The 14,475-nt window shown below is 32.3% G+C and overlaps 1 protein-coding gene across 1 annotated transcript; it reads left to right on the top strand.

Annotated features, from left to right (window-relative positions):
• Nucleotides 1-439: 439 nt before the first annotated feature.
• Nucleotides 440-3,999, top strand: LOC112767385 (ferritin-4, chloroplastic). The gene is made up of 8 exons (XM_025813249.3): nt 440-855; nt 963-1,046; nt 1,209-1,269; nt 1,798-1,885; nt 2,184-2,245; nt 3,334-3,399; nt 3,497-3,560; nt 3,664-3,999. Exons 1-8 carry the CDS (start codon nt 503-505, stop codon nt 3,711-3,713), a joined length of 828 nt encoding a protein of 275 aa, XP_025669034.1. The 5' UTR covers nt 440-502; the 3' UTR covers nt 3,714-3,999.
• The last annotated feature ends 10,476 nt before the right edge of the window (nt 4,000-14,475 follow it).

The raw sequence follows: 14,475 nt of genomic DNA, 5'->3' as shown, positions 1-14,475 counted from the left end.
CCTTTGATTTAGTCGAAGGCACCTTTACGGCTTTGTTTAAAATCCAACGCAATCTTTCCGATTTCAGTTAATTTACTTTTCGAAAACTTCATTTTTCATTTCTTTTGTTCTTTTACAAATTTCAATTTATATTTCATTTCGATACCCGTCTAATCGAAGACGCTCTGATGCATTTATAGAAAACTGGTACCTGCAAATGAGGAGTTGGTTTCGCTCCCAGACCATTAAAATTGAATCACCATCAATTTACTAAAAATCGACAAAACATTATAAAAAATTAAATATTATATATTTATATATAAATATATATTATTTAATATATTTTTAATATGTATTTTATATTTAAATACGTATTCTATACAAATAGGAATAATAATATAAATTAAATATTTTTATGATTACTCCTTTATTTAACACCATCGATCCTCCAAATATTTCGCGTTCCATTGCATATTTTCCTCCCCCTCTCTCACTCCCTCATTCTCACATTGTTGATCTGAACATGGTGTTAGGATTAGGAAGTTGTTCATCCATGTCATCAGCCTCACTTTCAAGTAGACCCCAGCTTCATCATCACTACAACCTTTCAAGCAAATTGGCCAACAACAATGTGAAGAGTTCTTCTTGTGCGGTGAGGAGAAAAACCGGCGGGGTTGCGGTGGTTAAGGCGGCGGCCTACTCCGCCTCCTCATCAATGGCGGATCATGGTAATAACAAAGCCGTTTTGGGTATAGTGTTTAAACCTTTTGAGGAAGTGAAAAAAGAGCTTCTTTCTATACCCAAAATGCCCCATCAATCTCTGGCTCGCCAAGGTTATAGTAGTCATTGTGAGGCTGCACTCAATGCACAGATCAAGTAACAACTAACATTTTTAATTTTTTATCATATCTTATTTTAATTAATGTTGCTATTTTTCTCACGGCATTATATTGTATAAGCGGTTTCTTCTTTTCTTGATTCAGTGTGGAATATAATGTCTCCTACGTCTATCACGCCATGTATGCTTACTTTGACAGAGACAATGTTGCACTCAAGGGATTCGCCAAGTAATTAAATCTCTAATCTCTTAATCTTAATTACAACATATATTATTTTCATTAATCTCATATTTGTTAATAATTTTTATATTTAATAAATAAAAAGATAAATTAATAGGGACTACTAGTTATCAAAAACGTTGATAAATTAATTACATACAATTTTTTTAGATATTTCAAGGAATCAAGTATGGAGGAACGACAGCATGCTGAGATCATGATGGAATACCAGGCATGAACTGATATTTTGTTAATTACTCCTAAATTACAATATTATTAATTTTATTTATTTTTCCTTTTAACACAAAAATATAATTAATTCTAACAAACTATGGAGACAATAATGCTACTCCAACTTAATAAAAATTCACAAATATGCTTTATATATAAGAGTAACTATATATACGGTAACATATATAATTTAACAAAAAGGACCTTAAATTAAAGGATTTAGCTAATTTATATCTTATGGGTATATTTTAAAATATAATAATAAATTTTTTTAAATTTTTTTTATGTATTCAATACATTAAAAATATAAAAACATTTATTTTTTAATAACTTTTATAAAATATTTTTTATAGTGTTTGTAATCTGTATTTTTAAGACACAAGTTAGCAAAATTTTAAATTAAATTATCATAATTATAACTTTAATAATATTAATTTAATAAATGAAATTATATAAAAATATATAATACGCTATTCTTAATACCCATTTTTTCTATCAATATTCTTTTTATTTTTTTGGATGGTACCAGAATAAAAGAGGAGGCAGGGTGAAGCTGGAGTCAATGCTGATGCCATTTACAGAGTTTGATCATGCAGAAAAGGGTGACGCATTAAATGGTAATTAATTATGAATTGTTGTGTGTGATTTTTATTTATTGCTTTTAGTAAAAGCATTTGATTTTCATGTTCATCCTCATCAATGAAAAATTTGACGTGGTGCGGTGAGTGTGGATTGTGTTTTTTAATAGTTTCATGTTCTATACTCGTGAATTTTTCAATCTGAACAATTATTATGAGAATTATACATGCATTATCCATTAGACAAACATGATTAATCTGTTCCCTTCATTATAAATGAAGAATTAGTTTGTTCCTCATATTATAATTGGTAATTCTGTTTGGCCTTTTCATGCAGCAATGGAACTTGCATTGTCTCTAGAAAGGTTGAACAATGAGAAGCTTCTAAATTTACACAAGGTTGGTCATTTCTTCAATTCTATGTTTGTTTAAGCATAAAGTTTTTTAATTTAACTATGATCAAAAGGATATGCAATTGAGACATAAAAAGATCAAATAGGGAAAAAAATGAAGAGCAAGGCAAGCATATTAGAGAAATTATTTCTCTACTTGATGAGATCTCAAATACAATAGAGAACATTTCTCTCTAACTTCTTTCTACTATCATAATAACGATAGTTCTCTTAATTAAAGTGCGTTTCTTGATCTTATTCATAGCCACACACATCAAATTAAGGCACAATGGTAAATTTGTTAGATCTCTATAGAAGGGAAATATTATATGAGATGGGATATTTCTAGTGGTTTCTCGTGATACATGAAGGCTATAATAGTGTTTGGACGATATTAACATTGTTCGGAAATATTTTATGCCCGTTCAAGTTTGAGGTGTTATCTGAATAAAATTATACAGAGTGATTTGAAAATATAAAATTGTCACGGTCTTTTTATTCTAAATTCTAAATATTCCAGATTTATCATCTCCACAACGGGATGCATATCTGCAAGAATTTCGAAACTAAAGTAAGTATGACATACAAGAGACATTAAGTTAAAAATTATACTTGAGTGTATGTATTTAAAATAATATATATGTCATGAGATTACAATGTTTTGGGCTCATTTCCTTATATGACTATGAGGTCATGAATTGTCTCTTAGGAGATTTTTTTTTTTTTCATGAGATATTGGGGCTCATTTTCTTAGGCTCATGTATAGTGAATTTTGTAACCTTCTCTTCAAGAGAAAAATGATGGTTGCAATGTAGCTATTAAACTCATAAAGCAGAATTATTAGATATTTAGTTGAATGATGAGGTATTATTGTTCTTCTTGTAACGTCTTCTTAAGAACTCAATATAACTCTAAATCATCAAACCGAATCTTTGAGACTTTAAACGATACTCTTGTACTTGGTTCTTGATATTCCACTTAGAGAAAATAGTAAGGAACAAATATTTCTCATTTCATTTTACACTATGACAATTGCTAAATGCCGACAATTTTTTAAGTTTTATTTTATTTTATTTTACTTCCACTAATATGCAGATAGCAACACAAAACAAAGATGTACAGCTCGCTGACTTTATTGAAAGCGAGTTTTTGGTGGGTCAGGTAAGGCAAAATCCACTGTGATTCTTCTCACTGTTGAACTTCAAATATAACATCATACTATAAATTTTGTTCAATGCTTAATCCCCCTTTTATTTAGGTGGAAGACATTAAAAAGATCTCAGAATATGTAGCTGAATTAAGAAGGCTAGGCAAAGGACATGGTACTTTATTTGTTACTCTTACTCGCACCTATATATAAAACACTTGTTCATACTTCAAACACTTGGACGTGAAATTAAAGTTGTTTTACTAATGGAATTGCAGGAGTTTGGCACTTTGATCAAATGCTTCTTAATGGAGGGGTGGCTGCGTGATATTATATATCTATAAAGAAAATATTATCACTGGGATACTTATTTCTACAATTCTACCACAATCGTGTTTTTCTTCTATTTTATTTTGTCTTTTAGTTTTCGGTTTTCTTCTTTCAAAGACCTTAATTTTTTTCTGTTCTGTTGTCGGATTTTGTTACCCCTGTTTGAAATAGTCAAGCATGTATGTTTGCAAGAAGGGAGTTACTCTGATAAAGATGCTTAAAACGTCTTTTTCTAAAGATGTTTTTAAGTAATTAAAATTTAATACATATAATTGATTGAATCATGTTATTTTTATCAAAATTAGATCAGACAAATTGATTTGGCTGAAAAACCAATAAATTATACTTTGAATCGGTTTGAACTAATATTTTTTTATAAAAAAAAATTCAATATTCTTATTATAAAGAATGACTAAAATACTCTTATTATAATTATATAAAAATTTTGAGAACCCTAAATTCTAACCGTTTTCTTTTCTTCGTTATAGAGTTAAGATTGAGGGTTTTCAAAATCAAAACATATATATAACAGGAATATTTTAGTTATCTTCTATAATAGAATTATTATAGTCATTTTCTACAAAAAAAAAATATTAATTTAGATCGGTTTAAGGTTTGGTTTACCGATTATTTGGCAAAGTCAATTTGTCTGATCTAATTTTGACAAAAAATAATACAGTTTAATTGATTATATGTATTAAATTTTAATTACTAAAAAACATCATTAAAAAAAGATATTTTAAGCATCTTTATCGGGGTGTTCCCTTGGAGGAAAATTATTTTAGAAGTATCTATAATTAGGGGTGTTTATGGCCTGGTGAAACCGGATTTGATGTGACCCAAATCTGGCTCGAAATATATACCGGGCCTATTTGTTAGACCCGAACCCGCCATAGACCCGATGAAACCTACACACTTTTGGACCACGATTATACTGGATAAAAATCGGGTGAAAACCATTATTTGACATGGTAAAATTTACTTAGAAAAATATAACAAGAACCAACCCTTCTCTAAAATTAAAGTATAACCACAATCAATACTAATATTATCTAATAACACCAAATATTTAAATAAATACAAATAACACAATATTATGCATTAGTCTAAAGCCTTATGCATTTTAAATATAAAATATTAACTTATAATCTTATAATGGCTAATAACACAAAATATTAAAGTTTACAATATTTAAATTCCACATAAAAATAACTATCATCTATCACTAATAACACAAAATATTAATTGTGTATGATGACCCGGCCACCGGGCCGAGTTCGGGCGACCCGAGCTATAGCCTGAACCTGACCCGAAATAATGACTCGGATTATTTTTGAGACCCTTACCCAACTCTAAATCCGATGAAATCACACCAAATTAGCCCTTAAAAGATTCGAAGCCGGTCCGGATCTTCGTGCCGGACCGGGCCATGAACACCCCTATCTATAATCATTTGATTTTTAGAATTATTTTAGAGAAATTATTTATTCTCGACATTCACTTAGTTAAATTGATGGTATTATTCTGTTTTGTTAATATATATGCATATTTTAAACATATATTCTCTTTACGGGGGTAGAAATCTATCTTCCCGGTAAATTCTCACTCTCTGTATATGCTTTAAGGAAAACAGAAATTAACATGCATAATGATTTGTGATTTGTTATACTCTTTTTTCTAAAATATATTGATCTGATCTACCTAATACATGTTGACATATTGTGAATGTGAGTGACAATGCAATGTTTATATAAAATTTTGGTCATGATTTGATGAGTAGATGGTAAAAAACTGCAAGATAATGAGTTATAAAATTCCATACTTAATTTTTTACTTGATGATCTAGCAATAATATACCAGAACTATTTGAATTTCTTCTAGTTAAACAATATTGTTCATGTTGCAACGCTACACATTCTTTTTCTCCATTTTTAGATTATAGGGAGTAGTGAAAAACATTTGAATATCACTATTTTAGAGTGAAACATAATTCACTTACCATTATCTGTGCAATATCTTTAGGCAGATATATTAATAAAAATTTTGATTTCAGAGTGTTGTGGAATGACTGGCACTACAGCACCTTTAAATTCAAAGCAACAAATAAAGTAGAGTAATTAAGACACATCACAATATAGATTAAGAACATCTTACAAACACACCCGTAGGAAGCATGAAAAAAGACACGTGGTTAAATAAAAGTATAACATAAAATGAGATGATGAAGGAAAATGTATTAAAAACTTGTCTCAAAAGATGATGTCTATACTATAAGTCTACGGCAAGTTTTGTGCTATCAAAGCGTTCATTTGGAAAGTTTTAAAAGATATTTTTTTAAACTTTTGATTTATGAAAAATAGTAATATTAATGTCTAATATAATTTTTAAAATTAAATTGTAGCTTTTTAAAAAGTTATTTAAGTATTTATAGAAAAGTTAAAAAAAATACTTCTCTCATAATAAAAAAATTTTTATTACATTTTTTTAAAATAAATACTTTTAAAACTAAAAAACCAAACACAAAATAACTATGAAAAGGTATTATTTGGAGCCAATGCATGTAGTGTACAATGGAAATTAAATTGAAATTAAAGCCAAATTATAGTCAAGTAATTAATTTTTAATAGTTTCTATTTTGAAATTTGATCCAAATTAAGATTACTGTCAGTTACCTAAACACAAAAAAGGCCTCCCTCTCCCCATTTGTAGTTACCTCCTTCTCAATCGGACTCCTTGTTTCTCATCGGTGCCGTGCTGCCACAGACACCAACCGCTGTTCGACATAGATCCGGCTGACACCGACCTGTGTAAACGCGAATGCCCAGCAGCACCGTCCGATTGCTTGCGTCGTTCCCGTGGTCCCGCATCACCCCAGTCGTGCAACCCCTCCCTCGCAGTCGGTGTGTTTCTCCCTCCCGACGTCGTCATTCGCAAGATAGATGGGTCACAAGTGTGTTTCCTTAAATACGTCCATCACCCCTCGAAAGATCGTAAATGGAGTGCAATTTCGTTGAACCGCTATATCGTGTTCCATCTTCTGTCGGTGACGACAATTCATCAAATCCACATGACAACGTTCCCAATCATTGCATTGTGGAAGGTGAGCAAGCCAATGCAATAAGGTAAGCAATGTACATTAAAACATTGATAACGGATATGATTTTGATTATTACACTTGGTGCAAGTTGAGTGTTCTATTTTATCTTAACTGCTTAACTAGATGCACCATAATCATTCTTGATGTAACTAATTTTGTGCTGGTATTAAATTTATGGTATGATTATATGTATGAAGAATTTGCATGTGATAATGAATCATGTTATATGTATTTGACATTGGCTTAAACTAGTTACATTTTGTACTATCCTATATGAATGTATGTACTTATGGAAGCAAATTTATCTTGCATGTATAAGCATAAGAGTTGCCTACATTAGAGACCTTGCTCCTAAATGAGCAATCAGCCATGTTCCTGTGCATGAGGCCAATAGCCTCGTGGGAACGTTACTAGTGTAGTATATTGAATAAAAAATCCAGCTAATGATTTTATTATTATTAAGACTATTTTTGAAACTGTTTATTAAATACACAAGAGTTATCAATTCATAGTCTACCTAATCTTCGACCTGCATGTTTACATTAAGTGTATATATATATATATATATATATATATATATATATATGATTAACAAAATAGATTGAGAATCAATAATAAAAACTAACTTTAGTGACCATGGGCTATGAAACCGATGTTAGAATAAATTAATTTCAATATCCTAGATCATCCATATTGAATCACCAAAATATATATATCATAATGCGGAAGCGTACCTGAATTCATAAACATGAATCATACGATCGGAAGAGTTTGGATCTTGTGGTTCTTTCGATCTTCCTCAACCAAAACCTTCTGTATTCCTAGGAGGCTGAATTGCAACCCTTTTTTTGATGGAGAAAGAGTAACAAAGGCAGCTTTGGTATATTGAGGACCGAAACCCTGAAGGTCTATTTATATTTGAGCATGGCACCCATTAAACCCTTAACCCAAATAAAATAGTATCTAAAGCCCAAAAGATAATATATCTAAAATCCAAAAAGATAATTATCTAAGGAACAAAAGATAATATCTGGTTTTATTCTCATTTAATTCCAAATCAAAAGTAATAATGACTTATTCAATTAGCATTTATAACAATAGATGATATCATCATTATATAAGTCATTTAATTTGAAATAGCATAATTTGTGATTATAATTAATATATGTATTGCCCACAAATAAGTTAGGAAATTAAATAATTTCCTAACAATCTCCCACTTGGGCTATACATATATTATTTCTTGACATAATCACATCTTTATAAACTTTATGCGCGCATCTGAATGCTATTTCTCTCATTACTTTAACAATCTGGTCCGTCTCACACATTAGATATGGAACTACCGCAGCTTTCATCACATTAAATGCCGTGACTAAACCACGCCAATCACCATCCTAATATACTCAACGACATAGATCAAATTTGGATGAGTAATATGGAAATTACATGCTAAGTGATCTCATGCATGTCTATTTCCAGCTGGTCCAACTTTATTGAGATCAAACACAATACAAATATTGCAAAATGAACATTTCACATAACATGAAATAAACCATCAACTTAATTCTGCAGAAAAATAACTCAATATCTGTCATAGGACATATAGCATAAAATAAACTCCCACTAAACCAAGGCATCACTAATATTGAAACCCATCCGAGCAGTGTGCTCATGAAAAACTTTAGGGGTCAATCCTTTGGTAATGGGTCTGCTAGCATATACTCTGTTCCTATATGTCCTATGAAAATCTGTTTTTCTTAAACTTTCTCCTTGACAACTAAGAACTTGATGTCTGTATGCTTCAATTTTGTCAAGCTCTTATTGTTGTTGGAGTATAGTACTGCTGACTTATTGTCACAAAATATCTTTAATGGCCTTTCAATGTCATCTACTATATGAAGCTTAGTGACAAAGTTTCGCAACCATATGCCATGAAATCGGAATCAGAGTACCTAATGATCTCCAAATTTTCTGATCTCCTGATAAATAAGCATGTAATCTTTTGTTCTCTTTAGATAACGCATTATGCGTTTAACAGCTATCCAATGATCCATGTTTGGATTGCTCAAGTATTTACCCAACATTCCCACTATAAATGATATATCGGGACGTGTGCAGACTTGAGCATACATTAAGCTCCCTAGTCCTGATGCATAAGGTTTATCATGCATTGATGTCCTCTCAAGATCATTTTTAGGGCATTGCTTGAGATTGAACTTGTCTCCTTTAATTACGGGTGTGTCCGTTGGTCTACATCTTTCCATGACTTATCTACTTCAAATCTTTTCGATATAGTTCTTTTGTGATAATTCAAGAATACCTTGAGAGTAATCTCTTAGTATCTCGATTCTTGATACAAAAGAGGCATCACCAAGATCTTTCATTTCAAATTTGTTCGATAGAAATTTCTTAGTTTCATGCAACAAGCCTATATCGTTGCTGGCAAGTAGAATGTCATCAACATATAAGACCAAAAAAAAAAAGTATTTACTCCCACTGAACTTGCAGTATACACATTCATCTATAATATTTACCTCAAAACCATGAGGTAATGACTTAATTAAACTTGTGATACCATTAACGGAAAGCTTGTTTGAGACCATAGATGAATTTTCTCCTTTTTCTATTGGATCTCCTTAATGACACTTCTTGAGGTTGTTGAGCTTGCTGTATGGGTTGGGGTTGATGAGGATTCTCATCATTTTCTTGTACTGTAGCAGTATCTCGAGCAACAACAATATTCTCATTGTTCTCTTGTACTGTAACTGGATCTACAGTATGATTCTCATTTTGCTCTTGTACTATAACTGTATCTTGAACAACAATAGGCACAAGGACCTGATCATTGTCAGCTACAGAATCCTCATCAAAAGCAACATTCCTAATATTTCCTTCCCCCTCAAACTCAACATCCTCAAGAAATCTCGCATTTCCCGTCTCAAAAATAGACCTTGACGCAGGATTGTAAAACTTGTACCCCCGTGAACGCTCAGCGTAACCAACAAAATAGCAACTGATTGTCCTTGAGTCCAATTTTCTTTCATGCGGCCTATAAGGTCGCGCCTCAGCTGGACATCCCCAAATATGCAAATGCTTTATACTGGGCCTTTTTCCAGTCCAAATTTCATATGGGGTTTTGTAAACTGCTTTGCTTGGCACCCTATTAAGGATGTACACTGCGGTCTTTAAGGCTTCTCCCCAGAGTGATTCAGGCAAGGAAGAATAACTAATCATACTTCTCACCATGTCCTTAAGAGTTCGGTTCCTTCGCTCTGCAACAACATTCATGCTAGGTTTGCCTGGCATGGTGTGTTGTGGAACAATACCACACTCCTCCGGGAAAAGAGCAAAAGGCCCGGGACGTTGCTCACCTGAGCCGTCATATCTTCCGTAGTATTTACCACCACGATCAGATTTGACAGCTTTAATTTTCTTTCCAAGTTGAAGTTCAACTTCAGCTTTGAAAGACTCGAAAACGTCCAAGGCTTGGAACTTTTCATGAATTAAATATAGGTACCCATAACGAGAGTAATCATCTATGAACGTAATAAAGTACCGTTGTCCATTCCAAGAGACAGTAGGGAATGGGCCACATATATCGGTATGTATCAGTTCTAAGACATCTTTAGCTCTCTCGGTACCTAATTTCCTTGCGTTTGTCCTTTTCCCCTTTATGCACTCAATGCAGACTTCAAAGTCTGCCAAATTTAGGGGTCCAAGAATTCCATCTGACACGAGCCTCTGAATTCTCTGTTTAGAGATGTGGCCTAGGCGTTTGTGCCATAATGATGCCGAATTCTCATTCAGTTTTTTGTTTTGTACCCGTTTGCAGTATTTCATTATTATAGGAATTTAAGTTAAGCCTATATAGATTATCTACCAAATGACCAGAGCAAATATTATTCAAATTATAGAAGAGACTGACTTTATTGTCTCCGAACGAACAAAAAAAAAACTTGATTTGTCCAAACGAGAAACAGAAACCAAAATTCGTCTAAATGACGGTACATAAAATGTCTCTAATAAATCCAAGTAAAATCCACTCGTGGAACATAATCTAAAGGTTCCTATAGCTTCGACTGCAACTATATTGCCGTCTGCCACATAGATATATCTTTCAGCATCACTTGGTGGTCGGCTCCACAGGCAACTCTGCATAATAACACTTACATGAGTAGTAGTAACAGAATCTACCCACCAAGTATCAACAGGTGCATAACTTAAACTAGCCTCAGAACAAACGAAAGTAAGAACTATACCCTTCTTTACACGCCATGTGGCATATTTGGTACAATCCTTCTTCATGTGTCCCACCTTCTTACAGAAGAAACAAGTTGAAACTTGATCTTGTTTCTTATCCTTTTTCTGCTGAGAAGGCACATCCGCAGTAGTATCAAGCTTTCTTTTATACTGAGAAGATGAAGCCATGTGAGCACTTTCAGTCTTATCTTGCTGTAGCCTCTCTTCTTCTTGCACACAGTGAGATATAAGCTCATTTAAGGACCAAGTGTCCTTCAGAGTGTTATAACTCACTTTGAATTGCCCAAAGTGTGCAGGAAGGGAAATCAAAATGAAATGCACGAGTAAATCTTCAGACAACTCTAACTTTAGTGCTTTCAATTTTGAAGCAAGATGAGACATTTTCATAATGTACTCTCTTATGTTCCCTTTACCTTTATACCTCATGGAGACAAGTTTGCTCAAAAGGCTACTTGCCTCCGCCTTTTTATTCTTAGTAAAGAATTTTTCAACATCCTTTAGGAACTGTTTGGCATCTTTATCCTCAGTAATTGAGCCTCGAAACGCCTCAGGAATTGAGCGTTTCATGATCATAATGCTCATTTGATTGGATCTCTCTCACTTCTCTATTTTAACCTCATTGAGGTTTTCCGGAGTGGAAGTGGGTTTCTCCTCTCGAAGAGCTATATCTAGATCCATACAACCGAGGACAATCTCCACGGTATCCTTCCAAACTTTAAAGTTTGAACAATTCAGCATAGGAATACTGCTAATTTGCGCAGAAACATTGGTAGCTAAAGCCATAGTTTCTGGATTAGAACAAAAAGAACATGCAGTAAATATTAGTTATTAATGGGTAAAAATCCATATTGAGATATCTAGCACAACATTAATTTTCAATCTTTGGATAGAAAAATTAACTGTAAGTGATACTCTCATTGCAGTAATCAAATATTGTCAAAATTCCTGTCACACATTAAGCCTTTCTTTGGACCGACTTAATGCGCACATGGAAACTTAAACTTCGCAACCTATTTATTACCGCATATATTTTCTATTAATTGGCCAAACAATAACCTTCCTTTGGGCCGATTATTGACCGCATAATTAATAGAAAATAAACAGAAGTATGCAATGCTTATTATTTGGCCAAACAATAAACTTTCTTTGGGCCGATTATTGTTTGCATAAATAATAAACATTACTTTATTCTTACTTAGTTACCCAAATATTTATTTACCATTAATATGTGTATATAATTCGGCCAAATATAGGCCTTCCTTTTTCAAAACCAAATCTTTATAAAATATGTGGGTATAATAATCCAAATTGTTACTAGTTTCCTTATGTAACAATTTAAAAAAAATATTTAAATCACAAAAGGATTTAAATCTTAATGGTATCTTTTCAGACCTTAAAAAAAATATGATTATAACTGAATATATGTGCCAAATAAATTCTTGATCCATTAAAATTAAAATTAATCATTATATAAATTAAATGCCAAATCGATCTCATATAATATATCTATACATATATATACTTTAATGGATAACCAAACAATGATAATATTTATCAACATATATATACTTACTAGCACTTCTATACACACACAGAAAATTCATGATGTGCATAAGTAAACATACTAATTAATATATATATATATATATATATATATATATATATATATATATGCACGACAGAAACAATTTCACGAATATATATATATACATATATGCACGACAGAAACTATTTCACGAAGCGTGCAGCGATTTTATATGTAACGTAAATCGTGCATATGTATATATATTGATTTAATAAAATTAAATATTTTCGATGATTAAATTATGGATGGCTCTGATACCACTTGTTAGAATAAATTAATTTCAATATCCTAGATCATCCATATTGAATCACCAAAATATATATATCATAATGCGGAAGCGTACCTGAATTCATAAACATGAATCATACGATCGGAAGAGTTTGGATCTTGTGGTTCTTTCGATCTTCCTCAACCAAAACCTTCTGTATTTCTAGAAGGCTGAACTGCAACCCTTTTTTTGATGGGGAAAGAGTAACAAAGGCGGCTTTGGTATATTGGGGACCGAAACCCTGAAGGTCTATTTATATTTGAGCATGGCACCCATTAAACCCTTAAGCCCAAATAAAATAGTATCTAAAGCCCAAAAGATAATATATATAAAATCCAAAAAGATAATTATCTAAGAAACAAAAGATAATATCTGGTTTTATTCTCATTTAATTCCAAATCAAAAGTAATAATGACTTATTCAATTAGCATTTATAACAATAGATGATATCATCATTATATAAGTCATTTAATTTGAAATAGCATAATTTGTGATTATAATTAATATATGTATTGCTCACAAATAAGTTAGGAAATTAAATAATTTCCTAACAACCGAGGGCTGAACTAAGTACATGTTAGTTTTATGTACTGCATGTTGATATATGTGATGTATAGTGTTATTGTGAAAGAGAATAGTAGTAGATGCAATACTTATAAAATAGATGAAATTAAATAATTAAGTCAAATACTATCATTTAGTAATATTTATGCATCTGCTTCCATGTTAAAATGGGTAGTATGATGGAGTTGATTTCGATTTTGCGATTGTAGGCCATGCAACTGTCGAATGTTACTGAAGTTGGAAGTGAAGAGATGGATCTTGGTTGTGAGGTTTGGACTCTAGTTTAATTTTCTGTATTTATGAACCGCATGTTTGATTTGACCATTAATAACATTGAGTGATGTTTATTTTCAACTGAAATGTAGTTACCGGATCACGGTTGTCTTCGGAAAGACGAAATACCAAGAGTTGAAATGTGGTTTACGCAGTTGCAACTGGCTCATGAATTCTATGTTAGCTATGCAAAGAAAGTCGGGTTTGCAAATAAATAAGGACGACAACATGTGACAAGATCACAAAGGAACCCATAAACCAAGCTATCCACTATAATCGGGACGGTTTCCGCAGGTCTTGTGTTAAAGCACCAACACGGAAGAACACGATTTCAGCCGCTGGGTACAAGGCAATGATATATGTGAAGTTTGATAGGGAGAAGCAAGAGTGGGTTTTCTTTAAGGTTGAGTTGAGGCACTCGCACTCATGCGGATGTTAGGGAGATGATGAACTACTTCATGCGAATGAAGGACATCAACCCGAACTTCTTCTTCGCGGTGAATTTTGACGAGAAGTGTAAGTTTAGGAGTGCATTATGGGTGGATGCAAGGTGCAGGGCGTCGTATGAATATTACGGAGATATGGTATTTTTTCGTAGCACATAAAGTACAAACAGGTATGACATAGTTATGTTGGTGGTTTTTATTGTTTTTTTTTCGTACAGTCATGATCGAGTTTTCTTATCCGTGATTGTTTTGTGTGTAGGCATG

Source organism: Arachis hypogaea, chromosome 17, assembly GCF_003086295.3.
Source record: "Arachis hypogaea cultivar Tifrunner chromosome 17, arahy.Tifrunner.gnm2.J5K5, whole genome shotgun sequence".
NCBI classification, from domain to species: Eukaryota; Viridiplantae; Streptophyta; class Magnoliopsida; order Fabales; family Fabaceae; genus Arachis; species Arachis hypogaea.
Note: the sequence above shows the minus strand (reverse complement) of the source record. Positions and strands in the feature narration are given on the sequence as shown.

Bases quoted from the DNA above. Each gene is read 5' to 3' on its own strand.
- LOC112767385 (XM_025813249.3), top strand. From the start codon at position 503: ATGGTGTTAGGATTAGGAAGTTGTTCATCCATGTCATCAGCCTCACTT. The intron at 1,047-1,208 runs GTAATTAAATCT...CAATTTTTTTAG, and splicing joins GCACTCAAGGGATTCGCCAA to ATATTTCAAGGAATCAAGTA. The intron at 3,561-3,663 runs GTACTTTATTTG...ATGGAATTGCAG, and splicing joins AAGGCTAGGCAAAGGACATG to GAGTTTGGCACTTTGATCAA.